This window comes from Homarus americanus, unplaced genomic scaffold (genome assembly GCF_018991925.1).
Source record: "Homarus americanus isolate GMGI-L3 unplaced genomic scaffold, GMGI_Hamer_2.0 scaffold32929, whole genome shotgun sequence".
Lineage (NCBI taxonomy): Eukaryota > Metazoa > Arthropoda > Malacostraca > Decapoda > Nephropidae > Homarus > Homarus americanus.
The window spans coordinates 21,325,244-21,344,697 of NW_024737097.1; the positions used below are offsets into that span (position 1 = coordinate 21,325,244).

At 37.4% G+C, this 19,454-nt stretch overlaps 1 protein-coding gene across 3 annotated transcripts in view; it reads right to left on the reverse strand.

The window, feature by feature from the left end:
• Positions 1-263: 263 nt before the first annotated feature.
• Positions 264-19,454, reverse strand: part of LOC121873321 (sterol O-acyltransferase 1-like) — an 80,207-nt gene continuing 61,016 nt past the window's right edge. For 2 of the 3 annotated variants that reach the window (XR_006090216.1, XM_042376835.1), the window contains one exon: positions 11,048-18,194. Coding sequence is in view for 2 of the 3 variants with exons in the window: in XM_042376835.1 (XP_042232769.1) it covers positions 18,138-18,194 (57 nt within the window). In the remaining variant the exon portion in view is untranslated. Of the gene's footprint in view, positions 696-11,047; positions 18,195-19,454 lie in introns of those variants that run through there. The other variant, XM_042376834.1, reaches the window with a different exon arrangement.

Sequence of the window (19,454 nt, forward strand, 5' to 3'; positions counted from 1 at the left end):
CAGAGAGAGAGCGGTCCTCACAGCCCAGGGGTATGGCAGCAGAGAGAGAGCGGTCCTCACAGCTCCAGGGGTATGGCAGCAGAGAGAGAGCGGTCCTCACAGCTCCAGGGGTATGGCAGCAGAGAGAGGCGGTCCTCACAGCTCCAGGGGTATGGCAGCAGAGAGAGAGCGGTCCTCACAGCTCCAGGGGTATGGCAGCAGAGAGAGGGCGGTCCTCACAGCTCCAGGGGTATGGCAGCAGAGAGAGAGCGGTCCTCACAGCTCCAGGGGTATGGCAGCAGAGAGAGAGCGGTCCTCACAGCTCCAGGGGTATGGCAGCAGAGAGAGAGCGGTCCTCACAGCTCCAGGGGTATGGCAGCAGAGAGAGAGCGGTCCTCACAGCTCCAGGGGTATGGCAGCAGAGAGAGGGCGGTCCTTACAGCTCCAGGGGTATGGCAGCAGAGAGAGAGCGGTCTACACCCGTCCCTGTTCTTCCTCGATTCCTCCTTCCTCTGCTTCAAGCCCTGCAGGAGCTTCTTGTGCTGTTCCTTTTGCATTACCGTGCGATCTGGGTGTATCAATACATTCTGAAATGTCTCGCTCCTTGCTAAGTTTTCTGCATGGCAGATAACTTCCCATTTCTTCTCCTCACTCATTGGTGTGATCCTTAGGGGGCGAGTCTTGTCCCCCTGCTTTGGCCCCAGCCTCCTCACATCCTGAGGGGGGGATGGCATATTCAGAACCTCTATACAAATATTCTCGAACTGCATGAATGAAATTACAAATAAAGTTCACTAATGCTAATAGTGACCAGAATCACACACACACACACACAAAAGAATATACCCCATACTGTACTATATAAATGTCAATTATTCCTTGGCCGTTTTGTTTTCCTAATAATGGACAGCAGTTGCTTCTATTTTCTCCATCACAGATGTCATCCTCTGTAAGGTGTCTGAGGCTGTGTAAATCTATAAAATTTCCCACTTTGTCGACCAAATTTCCTGCTTTATCGATAAAATGTCCCACTTTTCCAGACATGCCACCTTCTTCCACAAACTTTTTTCCTAAAACATCCCTAAAATGTTCTTGTCTTTCTCTACACTTTTTATACACTTCTTTTCTGTCCAGCTCTGCCTTTCTTTTCTGACCTCTTTTGGTATGTGGGTGCACAGAGTACTAAGAAGTAGTGGACTTGATGAACTGTTTTCACTTGCCCCTTGCATAGGCTCATTCAGTGGCTGGCTGCTACAGCTACTGGATGTATAAAATGGGTTCTTTTCGATGAGAGCTGAACAGCTGGACTCTGGCCAAGATTGTTGTGTTTGCTGAACAGAGCTAGTGGTGGGAGTTTCATCGATAAATTCTAAAAATATAAAAGTAATGGTTTTGTGCTCACTGATTGAAAATTAAATTTTGTCAAGCCCAAACCTGACCTGTGTTAATGATTCTGCAAGTTTTTATTAAAACCAATCTTAATGACTGTACTGTACAGTACAGTAAAACCCCCATTATTTGAAATAATAGGGGCTCTAGCCATTACGAATTATGAAGGACACCTCCTGGGGGAAAACCCAACAAAACAGCAGTACTTCTCCGTTATCTGCCCCAATCAAAATTTAAACATTTCTAAGTACTGTACCAGATTTAGGGTTATCAGACATAATGGCTCAAACACTGGGCAATGGTGGAAAAACAAGTGGAAGAAGCTTATGTGGTAGACCGTAGACGTGCACTCCGTGACTGACTAACGTAAACTGACTCTGACCTACATCCTACTGTCCGACACCCATATACCTGTACAGTACTTGTTTACACTGGGGGCAGGCAGTTGCATCCAATGGCAGCATGTGTGTCATACATATTCGTAAATGTCTCTCATAATACAAAATTTTCCGAAATACAGTACACTGTATTACGAAATTTGAAAGATATATTTTATAACAGCAAAACATTGTGAATTATAGGTGATTTCAAATTACTGGAGCATGAATTATGTTTTTTATAACTGTACTTAGATTCATAATGTACTGGTACTGGTTCATATTTATTTACTAAAGTGGTTAATGTTTTAAAGCAAATTCTATTGAAATATGAATGGCAAATGAACAAAAATGAATAGAGGGACTTAATTGAGGTAGCTTAGGGAAAGGTACTTTGAAAATGTGTTTTATTTCCGTAGACTTTATGTACTATTAACCGACCTTATAGATTATCTGTCGGCCCCTTCCCCTCATATGTGGTCGGTTAATCGAGGTTTTACTGTATAGTGAGTGTGTGTGTGTATATATATATATATATATATATATATATATATATATATATATATATATATATATATATATATATATATATATATATATATATATATATATATATATATATATATATATATATATATATATATATATATATATATATATATATATATATATATATATATATATATATATATATATATATATACACACACACACACTAGAACTCTTAAATCACTACTGTAATGTGATACAGGTGATTAATTTTATCTCTTGTGCAAAATATATGACCTATATTCAAATTATTCGCTGTCTTGCAAGGTTCCAGCAATGCAAATTATATTTTTCTAACTTTAGTCTGAAGATATTTTATAAGATAAACACCTTAAAGCCTACTGAAAACACCAAACCTTTATCTGGGAAGGCAGGGAGGGAGGGAGGGAGCGAGCATGGGAACGGGGGGAGCGGGAGGTGAGGTGTATTTTGACAGATAGCACGTCTGGTGAAGTACTTAATTTGTTTATTTGCTTGAGTTTTTGTTTTTAGCTCATAAAATTCCATAGAAATGACCAGGGCAGAATATAATTTACATTGCTGAAATTCTTATAAGATAGTGATTAATTTGAATATAAACAAGCTAAAATTTGCATTAGACAAACAAATTTGAGATCTAATTTAAGAATTTTATTAGAGAGAGCAAAAATTTTATCTTTTGCGCAAAACATATGACGTTTATATTCAAATTATTCGCTGTCTTACAAGGATTCCAGCAATGCAAATTATATTCTCCTAACTTTAGTCTGAGATATTATATAACATTCAAGCCTATTGTATAACTGGAAACCTTAGCTGGGAGGAGGTGGGGGGTTGGAGGGGGGGTGACAGTGACATGTTTGACAGTTAGCGCCAAGGTCTGGTGAAGTACTAATTTGTTTATTTATGTCCTTTAGATTGAGTATTTGTTTTTTGCTTATACAATTTCATAGACGTGACCGGGGAGAATAAAACGCTTGTTGAAAAAAGGTGTGGACAGCATGGAATTCTTTGACCAATACAGTGATAAAAAATCTTCTAATTTCACCACTTGTAACAGGATACTATTTACTTTTTCCAATGTTATGTCTCAGAAGATTCAGCTAACTTTTGTGCTGCAAACCTATTAGTTTCAAGTATGATCATTTCTACTAGCTTATGATCAAGGTAAGCATTCAAATAATATACAGTTAGTGATGTAAAATAATTTTTTCATCTTCAAACCTGTGGTTCATGTTCGTGTTACCTTCAAACGGATATCATGGAGCAGGGACAAGTTCATCATCTTGCATATCACTACTTGATTCCTCAATGTCTGAACAATCATTATTAGAACTCATATTGGTAGGATGACAAATGGGGGAAGTGTGTCTGGGAGGAAGCAAAAGTCTGTGTAGGTGCCACTATATGTGTTTATATGTGAGGTTGTTATCTGCAGAAGGTTTTAACGCACAATCTGCTGCGGTAAAATGTAACTATTTGAGTTCATGGACATATACGGGCCTGTGAAAACAAGTACAGTTGAGCTCGAGTTAACTTGAGGTAATTTTTTTCAAAAAAATTTACAAATGAATACACAGAACAGTGCTCGGGAAAATGAGCTAAGGGGTTTAACTGCCTATTATCAACAATCAAATAAGTTTGGAAATATATTTTATGTATCAACAAGAAAATTCTAAATACAAAATAAATTAAAATAAACTGTCCCACACAAAATAAAATACTGTATATACATAAAAACAAATACAGTATTGATATACAGTACATTAAATTTTTTTACATTACATGGTGCTTAAAAATATTATGTTGCACACAACAAAAGTATTGGTTTACTAACAGTGGCTAAATTTTAGAAGAATTAAGAGTTGTACTGCACACAAGTAAGGCATCACGATATCCTGATATCTCATTTTTTGAACCAGGATAGGGTAATTCTGTATATTCAGCAGTCTATAGGGAGAAAACAAGGTTACTTGTGATTTGAATAAAAAGATCAAATAAATTTGAAAATTAGAATATTCATAACCTTGCCAAAGAAATTTAAATACAGGCCTGAAGGCTGTCTTTGCTGCTGTGGTCAAAAACAACATTCAAATATTGTAGGGCACATTTCTTTATCATGGTAACAGTCCCCTAGCAAACAAATAACATAAACCACTAAAACAGTTAAGATGGCAAATTTCTTAGTGGGTGAATTATTTGGGATCAACAGGTCTACAGTCAGCCAAATGTGAGTGAAGGCACTGTGCATGGTGGGATAGCTCAAATATGGCAGGAAAGCAGGTCAAAGACCCAACTGTCCTCACTGAACCAGCTAATTCAGAGTTGGCCAGTTTCAGAACCTCTGAAGGGTCTCCTTATGTCCTTTATCAGCCACAAGGGAGCACATAATAACCCTCTTAGGAGGATATTATATGTAGATTTTATAAGCCCCAAAGTGAGATACAGGTTGACAACCCTTTATACGAAATTCCGAAAACCGAAAAGCTCTGAAAACCGAAAGCTTTTTTGTGGAGCAATGTTTTTTTTTTTTTTTAAACAGGGATTAGCTCACCCAGGCATAGATCACTGACCCACATCAGGGCCTGGGGGGAGAAAATGTAATAGTAATACTAATTATAATAATAATAATTATTCATAGTAGTAATTAAAAATTTTAATAAAAAATACTCCAAAATAAAATACTGTAATAATAATAATAATAATAAAATATAATAAAATTAATAATAATAATAATAATAATAACAATAATACTGTGTTAATAAAATAATAAAAATAATAAAAATAATAAAAATAATAATAAAGAAATACAAGAATGAAAAAAAGATGAAAAGTGAGAAACACGACCTAGACCTATGAATTATTATAATTATTATTATATTTTCGCCTCCCAGGCCCCAATGTGGGTCAGTGACTTGTGCCTGGGTGGGCTAATACACACATAAAAGAAACAAAAAACTAAGTAACCATTCTGAAAACTGAAAAATTCCAAAATCCGAAATGCCTCTGGCCCCAAGGATTTCGGATAAGGGATTGTCAACCTGTACTGTGTAACTCATCCTCACAGTTTTATGGCCAGAACATAGCAGTTTTTTTCCCTTAGCATTCTGGATACCGGGCCCACTGACAGAAATGTCTGTTTCTACGCAGAGAAAATCACTTTGCGCCTTCACTCAGATATTCAAACAAACAAAAGTAAGCATCTGGTGGGGGCTGTCTAGGTTGTAACTTATCTTGTATTTTTCACAAGACAAGAAACGACAAATTATTATTAATGTAGTTCATCGCTCAACCAGAGCCAGACCTGATTTTTTTCCCTAGGTTTTGCAGTGTTCCTGGCGACTACTGTTCCGCTGATCATACCCCACGAATGTACAGGACATATAGGACCTGTCCAGTATTGACTTGCACATCCAGTGACCCAGTCATTCACCAACTTGCCAGTCCACCAAATACATGTAGTATTACATCCCGACCCAGAAACAGAGCATCACCAGAAGTCCGACTCGTCACTCCACAGTTGCCTTGCCTGGCCCGAAGACCGAATGTGAATTCTTTCTATACTGTATTGTAGGTTACCTAACTAAACTTTGGTTCTAAACACATTGTGATTTTCTTTTGTTCAAAATAATTGTTAAAGTTAGTATTAAAATTTGTGTGTGTCAAGATAATGATAAATAAATCTTGGTATGACTTTGAACGAGTGGAAAAAAATTCAAACGGATTTTACTTGAAATTTTACTCATTGCAGACATATTAGAAATTTCTGTCAGTGGGATACCATTACACTGGATAAACAGTCCCATGACTGCAATAACTGCATTTTCAAATGTGGACATATTTTATTTTTCCTTTATTCTGTTCACAAGTTTAACTCCATGTGAACCTAGTTTTCATTCCATAGATTAGGTGACCAGAGAATCACCCTAGATCAGGACATGATTAGAAATATAAAGGCACAATTGTAACCAATTAGTTTCTGAATAATTAATATAAATCAGAAGGCTATTCTATGTCCTTGTGATGCTTTTCAAATCCTGTGGTTCTTCATCACTGTTATTAGTTACATAGTATCAGCAGTATGTTCCATAAAGAGGCAAATCCCTTCCAGCCACAGTTTTTCATAATTCATCATTTCATATTTGTTATTTCCCAATACAAGTACCGTATAAATACGGGTCAAACCCCTCTAATCTGGCACCCTCAGGACCTGACTGGTGCCAGACCATAGAAATTCAGAGCCACGTACCATAAATTGCTGGACTAGAGAGGTTTGACCTGTAATTAAATGCAGGGTATCCAAGTGTTAAATAAATGGACTTAGATTATACTGACTGTATTCTCATAGAAGAAAGTGAGGCTTGTATAAAAAGTAGAACCTTACATCTAGCAGAGATCTTGACATATATCACATATTTTGGAAAGACTTCTTTGCATATATAGTAGAGTATCATAAAAATCAGCTGTAGTATGACTATGACTGTATCTCCAGCTTCTATCTCGCCTCACTGTCCCCATCAGGTGGATACAGGTAATGTTTCTATAGTTTAAAAAATGAAGCAACACACAGTACACTAACTGAAGGTTTTAACTCAGACTATGTGAGTAATATCTTATACTGTACTCTGCATCATTATAATATATTCTTGTGAGAGTATTTTTTATGACAATAGTTTCATTAAATTTAATAAATTATAAAATTGCAGTAAATACATAAACACAAAGTAATAAGAATGTAGAGTACAGTACTGTACTTACAAATTTTCTCCATAAACAGTGCATTATAAATTGATAAATTTGTTATGCAAAATATAACCAATCAAAATATGATTACAGACGTTATGTGTAAGAATAATTATACGAATAGAGTAATATCTCTGTTAGCCGGAATCCCTCAAATCCAGAACCCTCCAAGAGCTGGAATTGAAAATTGCTCGGAAAAGCATTCCCAAAGCCGGAATTAAAAAAAAAATTCTGGCTTTGGGAAAAAAAATTCCGAGGTCGAAAATCGAGAGCATTTTCTGAAAATGTCTTGAATAAAGACGAAAGCTCAAGTATTTTGGGGAGGGACCAGACCTGACTCAATGTCAGGTGGAGGTAGGGTAGGGGATTAGTGGTCTCATATTACAGGTACTCCCCGACTTACGACGGGGTTAGGGACCGACATCCAGGTCATAAGTCGGAAATGCTTAAATAACACATAGAAAATCGAAAATGGGGTCTCTTTTTCTTCTCAGAACCATAAAACACTCACTTTTAAGCTTGCCAGCCATTTTAAAGTGAATTACAGATGAAAATTTTGTCTGTGTACTGACTTCGGGACTCAAAAATACGTAATTTGACCAAATTTTGGTACGACTGAGGCGGTCGTAAGTGCAGGTGGACGTAAGTCAAGTAGGTCATAAGTCGGGGAGTAGCTGTACTGACTTTCTGATGGAATGTCAGGTCACTCTTTCTTAGGTAGGGGATTAGTGGGTCTGATGACCTGAAAATGTCTTGAATAAACACGAAACCTAAAGTATTTTAGAGAAATTGTGATAAGTACAGTATAAGTAAAAATGAGCAAAGTTATATCCCTTCAACATTACATTACATAACATCTTAAAATCTGGAATGAGAAAGCAAAAAGGTGTGGGTGATTAGAGAGATAGAGTGGAAAGGAGTGCTAACATGCACCAGTGTTGCCAAGCGATAAGCTCCTCAACACTGATCTTTTAATTCGCCTCCATGCAGTCACACAACAAGACCCTCACTGGATGCTTGTTGTCTTAATTCCCATGTGTGTGTGTGTGTGTGTTTTAGCTTGCCAAGCACATTGTAGGATTTGAAGAAGTTGATGAAGAGTTTGTTCAGGAGTCTGGTGGTGAGGTGACATGCCAAGACACTTACACAGCACTACTAAGCCATTGTCTTATAACATTTTACATTATAATTTCTATTTTAAAATTAATTGATACAGGATGGCTCGACAGGGTTACTTTTGCATTTAGACAACTGATCAATGAATAAACCAGGGCATATGGAGACTCATTATACATTAGTGATGTCACAAAGCTTTGAAATTGCAACCACATAAATTATCACAACCTGTACTCAAATGTACTGTACTAATTTAATTACTAAAATTATTATGTATGGTGAAAAATAATGGATGTTTATACTCAAATTAATCGCTATCTTACAAGAATTTCAGCAGTATAAGTTATATACTCCAAAGTAAATTCAGTTACATTTTACGAGAAAAACAATAAAACCCCTCTGCCTTTATCCTTACGTACTGTATGCGTTAATCTCCACCCTCCCCCAAGCCAGAGAAGGGTCTACTAGGGTAAAGGTGACAGCGACACTCCCAAATGACTAATTCACTGTGTGTGTGTGTGTGTGGAGAGTGTGTGTGTGTGTGTGTACATAAGATAAATGACACTATTTCCACAAGTGCATACGTTGGCCTCCCGTGCAGTCTCACTTTTTTCTCTACCAATTCATTGATCACTTCTATTGTACATATATTACATAACATTAATTAAAAGATACATACAGTATATTTACATTAATTTTACTACTGAACATCTACAACCATCTTTAGTCGAAGCTTTAATGTACACAAAATCAATACAATAAGCTCTAATACCCGCTCATTTCATCCCAAATATTATTGTATAATTGCTTTGGAAAAATCCCTAAATGGCAACTGTAAGCTGACAGGAATCAGTCCTGTCCATATGGTAGGGGATACCGACTGCACCCCCCACACCAGGAGATCACTACACATACCTACGTGTATAGTTCATGAAACACAAGTCAACTTGTGGCATGATGGGCGACTCATTAATGAGTAATATGGTATAAAATCAAGAGATTTCAGGAAATGTTTTTTAATATACTGTATGTACGTATACAGTATTTATGAAAAAATACAAATACTGTAAAAATAATGATGGACCATCCAACTTCTTGCAATTTATAAATCTATTACTTCTAATCTCCATTCATTTTCATTAATGTAGCGTATTATAAATTTTGAGAAAAGGGCCCTAGCTATTAATACCGATACAGGGATACACACTCCTCCAACATCTAGTGTTACTGTATATATTCTCGTACAGCCACTTATGTTGTATGTTTTATAATTGATAATATAAAATATTCAATACTGTACGTACAGTACTATAACATGTCTAGAAAAATTATGAAATATTGCGTCATGCTCCCGGGTCCTCTGTGTGTGGGTGGCAGGAGACCGAGACACTCGAGGTAACTGAGGTTATAGGCTCGCGTGCAATGATTGGCTAATGCTGTCATGTGAACTCATGGGACATCTGTAATTGGCTGATGCATCATGTAGATGACCCCCCTCTCACCCCAGGCTAGCCTCATAATTCTTTGTCACCAGTCACCTTACAGTACAAGGTTCATTTGTTGCTCGCTCCTGTTTTTTGTACAGTTTGTTGTGCAGTACTGTACAATTGCTGTACAGTACATAGGACACAATCAACCTACAACACAGCGTTTAAGCTGTGTTAAGATGTCAACAGTGATTTCAGTGTATAATTTTACTGGAAATTAACATTACATGAACACAGTACATACAGTATACTACCTCATATAGCAGTGGCCATTGCTTGTGTACCATACATTACGGTACCAAGACACCCTCAAGTAAGTACAGTACTGTACGCACCAAATCTAGTTTTGTACAGTTTCTTAATACTGTACAGTATAATTCATATTCTATTCCTAAATTCATGAGTTGATAATTTATAAGGATGTTCATTATACAAATTATATAATGTTTTCTTTCATTTAAATTTCAGTAAGGGAGGGAGGGCGGGGGGTGGGGGGCCTGACCACACACCCCCGAAAAAAGTTCCTCGTCATCTCCCCATGCCTGCCATTACCATTGCAAAAATATTTATTTTGTTTTTTATTTACTAATAAAGATATGTTTACTGTAATATTATGTGCTTATTAATACCTGTACCCTTCATATATAATAGAGTACTATAATACATTTTATAATGTATCAGTACTGTAATGATTAAATAAAAAACTGGTAAATTTGGCAATGGCTAAGCTTACCTGCCACCTACTCTCCTCCCAGTAGAGAGGCTTGGGTGAAAAAAAATTGCCTTATTATTCGATTTGTTGTGTAATTTGGATGTCAAATTAATAATTATACGTCGTATTGTTTCTAATGTGTTTAATATTTTATATTAACCATGATAAAACATACACCAACTCGCAGTGTCTCACACAAAAGATTTTATGTATGATGTTATGTTGGGGTATTAATTAATGAATAATAAACAATATTGTATTGTTAATGACAGTATAGTAGTTTGATGAATATTAGTGACAATTGTAGTACGCTGTTATTCTTCGAACGACTCATTGACGATTCAATATTGCTTATTTATTAATTAATACCACAACATCACACCCAAACACTCCCATATTGTATGACATAAATTTCTGTGTGGCTAACTAAGTGATGGAGTTAAAAGATCAGCTGTTGAGGAGCTTAGCGCTTGGCAACACTGGTGCATGTTATCACTCCTTTCCACTCCATCTCTCTATTCACCCACAGCTTTCAGCTTTCTCACTCCACATTTTAAAATGTTATGTAATGTAATGTTGAAGGGATACAATGTGATAAGTGTAAGCATAAAAAATACTGTAATTTAGCTTTCATGTTTATTCAATACATCTTCAGGTCCTGAGACCTACTAATCCCCCACCCAACAGTGGGTGACCTGACATTGTATCAGGTCAGTAATATGAGACCACCAATACCCCACCCTACCTCCACCTGACATAGTGTCAGGTCAGGTCAGTTACACGAGATCCACTAATCCCCCACAGCTCCAAGGGGGCGAAAAAAATAGTCTTTGCTCTAACACATAGTTTCATTCACGACCATATCATATAGATCTTTAGCTTAGACTTTTGGAAAGCTCCCCAGCACACAGAAACATTATGAGGATGTGGGCTAGTGTTTGTCTGTGCAAGATGCATAGTTTAGACACTCGGAAAGTTTTTCCAGTAAAACTGGAAATATTTCCGGGTTTGAGAAAGTTGTCTGGTTACCCGGAAATCTCTCTTCCCCGGAAGTGCTCTGCACCAATTGTTGCGGCTAATGGGGATATCACTGTATTTAACATAATATAGTTAGTGTCCATGGTCTTAGTTAAACAAATATAATTCTTAATTGTGATTTGATGGGCAAACTAAAAATTTCACCCTGTGGTAATATTAAATATGCATAAAATTAGATAATGTAGAAAACATTCAAACTCAACTACATTTTCCTGACAGAAGAATGATGTCAGTTTCACACAATACATTCTCATAATGGCCTTTGATAATGTTCATTTCTTTTGTACAGTATTTGATCTTGGACCCTTAATACAAATTTTGCATAATTTACGACCGTTTATTTGGATTGCCTTAGCTTATATATTATAACAGAACTTGTTTTTTTTTGTATCTGTCAATTTATGGGAAAAACCAAGGATTCAAAATTGTCATCATATTTTTGCAGTTTGTAAAACATTACTTGTTAAAGATTTTCATACAGGCTGACACCCAAGATGCATTTATAATAATCAGCAACAACAAAACCTTATAAAACACAGGAATGTCTAAAATGGTGATGCTGTCTATATATTTCAACAGACACAAACTGTAATAAATATTGTCAGTAAGAAACTCAGGAGAGTAAATGAAAAGAAAAATGGAAAAATTATGGATTGATTCTGAAATCCCATTTTATATATATGATCTGGGAATGAGCAACTCTGTAGAGCTAGCAAGTCACAGGAATTGAATCACCAGGCCCAAGAAATTGAATAAATCTGAAAATACAATTAATCCTTCACCTTCATTACTGGATTTCCATAAGAGACACTAACATGAAGGTAATGTACCCTAAAATGGAAGAAGACTAGAGTTTTTGTTGGCATGCATGAACATGAACAAATCAATCTGGTTTTGTTTATGATGATCACCCCGCCACTGTTTGAATGCCCATCGCGGGTTAACAGGTTCCAGCATGACTATTTGTCTGTCATGGAGAGTCGCCCCTCAACCTCCCGTGTTCGGTCGCTAGCAGCGTCCACCCGATCGAGCGTCGATGCCGCGGGTTGGATGATAGTGAGATACGGACAGAGCTATTTGATGCGAGTGCTGTATTGTGCGATTCTGGTGAAAGTGGTGATGAAGGCAGTGATTATATGCCTTGTGATCCTGAGGATAGTGTCGAGTTACACAATGTTTTAGGGACAAGTGATGAGGGTGGCAGCAAGGCACAGCCAGTGTGGCATAGGCCCACCACGCGGTCACAGCCCAGACAAGGGACAATGAATGCTTTTGTTTGGTCTGATGGCAGTAATTTCCAGCCTGACATCCCTGATTTCTGATGCTCATTAGGTGGAATTACTCCTGAATTTCCTTGTACAAAGGAATCAAGTGAGATGGACTACTTTGTGCCTTCTTTGATGGTGCATGCATGGACTAACTGTATACTGAAACAAATAAATTTTATCAGTATACGTGTGATGCCGACCCAGGACCTGGCTCCTTGCCAAAATTGCACCGCTGGACTGATTTTTGTATTACTAATGCTAATGGCACATGTGAAGAAACACGTACTTCAGGAGTATTGGATATCTCACGATGACATGACAGCAACTCCATTGTTTTTGAAATTCATGTCAAGAGACCGGTTTGCCTCCATCCTGTGTTATCTACATTTCGTGGACAACAACAACCCTGTGGCTAGTGACCAACTCTGGAAAATAAGGACAGTTTTTACGATGCTGAAGGAACGATTCATGAAGTTCTTCAAACCCTCCCAGAATGTAGTGGTGGACGAGTCTCTGGTGCTTTTCAGAGGACGTCTTGTTTTTAAGACAATACATTCCCTCCAAACGAAATCGCTTTGGGATAAAGTTCTTTGTGCTGTGTGGTTGCGAGACTGGGTATGTCTTAGATCTCGTAGTTTACACAGCAAGTGACATAGACATACCCAAGGATGACCCACATGGTTTCTCTCGCGCTGTTGTCAAGAAACTTATGGACCGCTACTTTGGAGGGAATCACGTCCTCTACAAGGACAATTTTTATACCTCTCCTGCCCTGGCCAAGTTCCTACTTGAACATGACATCAGTTCTTGTGGGACAGTACGTAAGAACAGGAAACACTGGTCCGTGTTTCCTGGTAAACCTGCACGAGGAGACATCCAGCTGAAACAAGCAGACAAGTTGCTTGCAATGCGTTGGCATGATAAGCGTACTGTGCAGATGCTGTCAACCCTTCACAAGGGCAAAATGGTGGACAGTGGCAAAAGGGACTGGACAACGGAAGAGGTAATGAAAAAACTTGACGCTGTCGTGGACTACAATGTGAACATGCGCCTCGTGGACAAGAGTGACATGCAGGTTGGCGCAATTGAGTGTGTACAGAAATGTGTCAAGTGGTATAAGATGATGTCCCTACACCTCTTGAACATCATCCTGAATGCGTACACATTGTATCCGGGAAAAGCCCTCTCTCAGGGTTTTTCAGAAGCAAGTGATGAGTCAAGTCCTGGAGAAATATGGCAACATTGTGCCAGCTGTACGACGACGTTGAAGCCAAGCAAGACTCCCTGACAGACTCCTTGCACGTGTCTGGGCTGCTCGTCACTTCCTTGACGACCTTCCGACTCTTCCAAGTGGTTGTAAGATGCAAAGGCGGTGCTACGTCTGCAGGAACACCACAAAGCGCCCGGATAAGTGTAAGGACGTGACGACGTAGTGCAAGGAGCGCGGCGTTGGTCTCTGTGCACCTTGCTTTATGGAGTACCACACGAAGAAAACGTTCTAAAACAATGTGGCACGTGAGGAATGATTGTAAATAGTAGTGGAAGTGTATTTGTAAGGTACAAAGTGATATTTGTGTAAAAGGTACACAGTTGTATGCAGTCACTTGCCACTACCCACAAGCGATACGAGGCGTCAGGGTAGCACCAACACCACCACCTCTCCTACGTACAGTCAGAGGGAAGCTTCTTGGTAAGTACCTTCTTGTGTTTGTTTATTTTTCATTGTTTGTCCATTTTTCATGTTGTATCAAAGTAATATTACTAAAAGTAGTGTAGTATTACTAGATGATAATGCTATAATTATGTGATAAATGTATTTATTTGTGGAATTATTATTCCGATCATTATTTATGACGTAATTGCTCTCCCAAACACAAAGACAGCCTGGCGACAGATTGTGTGTGTCGCCGAGCACTTTTTATGAAAAGTAATGCAAATAAAATGAATTATTTATAGGAAATAAGTACATTATAACCAGTAAATATATGCATTAATGGCCATCTCGGACACAAAGGCAAGCAGAAAAATGACCCCTATGTGAATTGTGACCGCGAGCGCTCGCCATCAAAAAATCTTTCCCCTTATTTCCCTCATTACTGAGGTGCCACTGAAGTTTCTAGAGGGACAATATATAGTTTTTCTTACATCTTTTTGATTGCTTTATCATTTATAAAGGTTAAATATTATTTTTGGAAAAGTCGATTTTTTCTTGTTTTACCCCTGCGTGGGGGGTATGGCCAACGCCACCCTAGCCTGGGGCATAAGGTTAAGGAAAAACCAAGTGAAAGTTTAACACAACCGCCATTTGCATAACACTGGCTGTTGGCCTCAACGCTCGCCATAGCAACGTAGCCCAGCTGGGCCTCTGCCGACTCCTTAGCAATGGGTCCCCCCACACACCGCTCCCTTCTCCCACTCCTGCTCAGCATGCTTAACCCTCATGCGCAAAGAAATGTTTATTCCCTTTACGTATTTGACCTTTATACTGTACAATTATTTCTTTTACTTTTTTTGCACAATATGAATATAGGATTGATTGTACATGTAAATGAGTAAAAAAAAAAAAAAAGAAGTCATGTATATTGACCCAAAATTACAAGTTGAAAATAACCATAACACCTCACAGCTCCACCTGGTAGCAAGAGGGCTAGAGGGATGTGGTTGCAGCGACACGTCTAACTTGGCCACAATGCCACAAGCGATGTTAACACATGCAAATGAAGAGAATTATCTGTAAATCTTCATTTCTATCATGTATTTGCAGATTTAAAGTGGCATATATAGTGAATGAGGTTTTGCTCTTTATATAGCAACATAAAGAAAGAATCTAGGGGTATGGTAGGCAAGCCCAGGATAAAGGAACTTACTGGTAGCTATCATTCACCATAAATAATCCACGGAAATGCATGAATTTTACCCACCCAAAATAGTGTGTATATAGTTCGACACCCTACTTTTTTCATAAAAATCTGACCACAAAAACTCAAACTGTACTTGAACATAAATGGTATCTCCTGTTATCATCTTTATGTTATAAGTGAAGGATGGTCTAATATGTGAAACTATTAAATTTCTGGGCCTGTATACACAAAACTTTTATGCTAATGACATAATGGTACTGTTAGCTAGCAGTAAAATTTAAAAGTTATATACAAAGCTTAACTAGCAAACTTTTACCGCACAAATACCGTAAGTTGCGGAGTGTAAGTCAACATTTTAAACTTGAAAAAATCTCTCCAAAACCAGAGGTCTACTTATACGCCGAGTATAAAATGTGAAGCTTTACCACAGAGTGGTAAACAAGTGGAACAGCCTGCCTAACACTCACTGTGCATCACATAGCGTAACTCCCATGGCCTGCCGCTAATATTTCCTCCTAAAATTCATGTTTGGTAAACTTATTTAACATAAGAGATTATAACAAAATAGTAAATTCCAGTATAATTAAACGAACACAACACCACACGCCATTTCCAACAGCTGATGCACAGTAAACAATCGATCAGAACGCCACTAAACCCAGGCGGTGTGTGGGTAATGAGTGGATGCCAGGAAGAGCATAAAGCCACGATGGTTTAGTAAATTACCAACAGTGTAATGGACCCATAGTTTCGTAGCTGGCCGCATGGTGTTGGTGGCTCCACTGGCAGTTCGTTTACACCAGCTGATGCAAATGGTGGATAGTAGGCCAGGTGTACCACAATGTTCTAATATCATACTGTATATAGCGGTGCTATGCAGGTGCTATACTGGTATGCCCTATTACACACTTTTGCCATAGGCTATATCCACATTTCAGTTCTAGCCTAGCCTATGTTTGGGCCTTGGGGGGGTCGACTTATATGGCAAGTGTAAGCCTAAACCTGAATTTTGAACTAAAAATCTTGAAGTCGACTTATACCCCGCAACTTACGGTAGTTGTTTGTTAATTACCGCTAAACAACACTAAAGATAGCAGGAGTTCATTATATAAAATGGTCTTATGGCTGAATAATCTCAATAAAATTATGAAGATTAATTGCAATATTTACATTTATATACATTTTGATCATAAAAAAAAATCTAATCAATGTCTTTTGAAGGAGGATTTATTAACCAAGGATAGTGATCGGTGGCTTTTCCTTGCTGTGCTGTTTGTAAACAAACATGTTATTGAGGAAATGGAAGTCTCAACCCCATGAAGGAAAAGGAAGTTCAGCTGGATAGCAGACCAGACTTTATTATTGGTGGATGCCACTGAAGAGAAAAAGTTAATATTGAATGGCTGCTTGAAGACTTTCCTGAATAATAAAGACAAAAAGAGGAGGTTATTTTTCGTTATCAACCCATCACCTTCTTACGATTTTGTTCTTACCATTAAGTAGATATCACCGAGGAATGAAAGAATATACTTGAATTAAGCGGAGCATACCAAAAATAAACGCAATTTATTAGTTGCAAGAACACAAATTTTTCTAAGTCCCAATTTGATGTTATGGTGACACGCAGCGTCGCTCTCATTTCGTTAACCACCCAAACCTTTTTTTACTTGAAAAATATGTTTTTTTCGCTAGTTTTCTTGCCGTTTTAGATGACTCTGACATTTGTCTTGGGGCAAATCACTTCTTTTAGTTAAGTTAGGCTAGCTTAGGTTAGGACATGGCCTGTTAGGTCAGGTAACCTAACCTAACTAAAAAAAAAGTTAGGTAATGTTACCTGATCTAACAGGTTACATCGTAACCTAACTAATAAAAAGTTAGGTTTGGTTACCTGACCTAACATGCCATGTCCCAACTTCCTAACCTAACCTAACTAAAAAAAAAGTGATTTGCCCCAAAGATAAATGTCAGGATCATCTAAAACAGCAAGAAAACCATAAAAAAAAAAAATAATTTTTCATGTGAAAAAAGGTGATGGATGGTTCACAAAAAATAACCAAAGAGGGCATGGCTGGAAATCACCATGAGAGCCAATGCTGCATTTCCTGGTGTGGTGTGATCGGTGGCAGAGTGTGAGACACTCCGATTCTCAGTATTGTCTAAGTCAAGAAAGAAAATCTCTGCTATAAAGGGTTTACACACAATATATTCACACTATATTCATTAAATATATTTCTCCTTTCCCGATAAATGCGTTGCCGCCGCTGATTTTGTTGTTGGTTCACCATGGTATCAACTAACAGACGACTATTACGGGACTTAAAAGTGCTCCAGATGTCTTTTAACCTAACAGTTCTATTAAGGCCCTTAAAAGTTTTGTGTATGTACTATTAGTGATTAACAGGAAAATGTCAGCCTTAACAACTGTTTGCTAGCACTTAAAAGTTTTGTGTATACCGGCCCTGGATTCCAGTCACAAGTTAGGTTCCTGGAGCCTGAGATTCAACCCCTGAGTTGTGCTGGTTATACAGAGTTGCTAGGTCTTGGTATAAAGTTAAAATGCATACATAATACTGCATGTATATTTAAATACCTGTTATCTATTTCCTATATAAAATAGTACAGTATTTCTCTTCTTAATCCTAAGAAGAAAATTCACAGGCTAAACTTCGTGGTACGAGATAGTCGAGGTATCCTTCCTGAAAAACAAAGAAGAAAATTTGATATACAATATTACTGTACTTTGTATTATTCATTATTATTATTGTACACAGTGTATATATATATACTGTATATATATACTGTATATATATATATATATATATATATATATATATATATATATATATATATATATATATATATATATATATATATATATATATATATATATATATATATATATATATATATATATATATAAATATATATATATATATATATACACGAGGTCTGACCTTTAGTCTAACACTAGCCGCATCATGACACATCAATTAGTCATCAAGCTACACGTACTAGAGTGAACGTGTGTTTAATGTACTTGGCGATTTGTTGCAAGTTGAACAATGAAGGATCTTGAAGAGCAAAGTGTTTGCGTGAAATTGTTTCAAATCGGGAAAAACTTTTAAGGAGACTTTTCAAATGTTGCAACAGGCTTATGGGGAGGATTGTTTGAGCCGTACGCAATGTCACCAGCGTTTCAAAAGGGGAAGAACATCCACCGAAGACAATCCCAAATCTGGACGTCAGAGTCATGCAAATGTGGAGGTGATGTTGATCGTCTTTTTTGATTGGCAGGACGTCGTTCGTCATGAGTTTGTTCCACGTGGTCAGACAGTCAATAAAGAGTTTTACTTTGAGGTCCTGAAGCGTTTGAGGGAGTCAGTGCGAAGGAAGAGGCCTGAGGTGGGGACAAACAAGACCTGGATGCTGCACCATGACAATGCACCTGCTCACGCATCACTCCTTATCCGTGACTTTTTGGTGAAGCACATGACGACTATTGTTCCCCAGCCACCCCACTCTCTGGATTTGGCCCCTGCGGACTTTTTTTCTTCCCAAAGTTGAAATCCGCCCTGAAAGGTCGCCAATTTCAGACAATAGAAGAGATAAAAGAAAATTCGCTTTGAGACCTGCGCACCATCCCTCAAAACGCGTTCCAGAACTGGAAAAAACGTTGGGAGCAGTGAATCAACAGTTGAGGGGAGTACTTTGACGGAGACAAGTCTGATTAAGTTGTAAGTAAAGCAATAAATTTGTTTTTTAAAAAGTTTGGTTTCATTTTGGACAGACCTCGTATATATATATATATATATATATATATATATATATATATATATATATATATATATATATATATATATATATATATATATATATATATATATATATATATATATATATATATATATATATATATATATATATATATATATATATATATATATATATATATATAG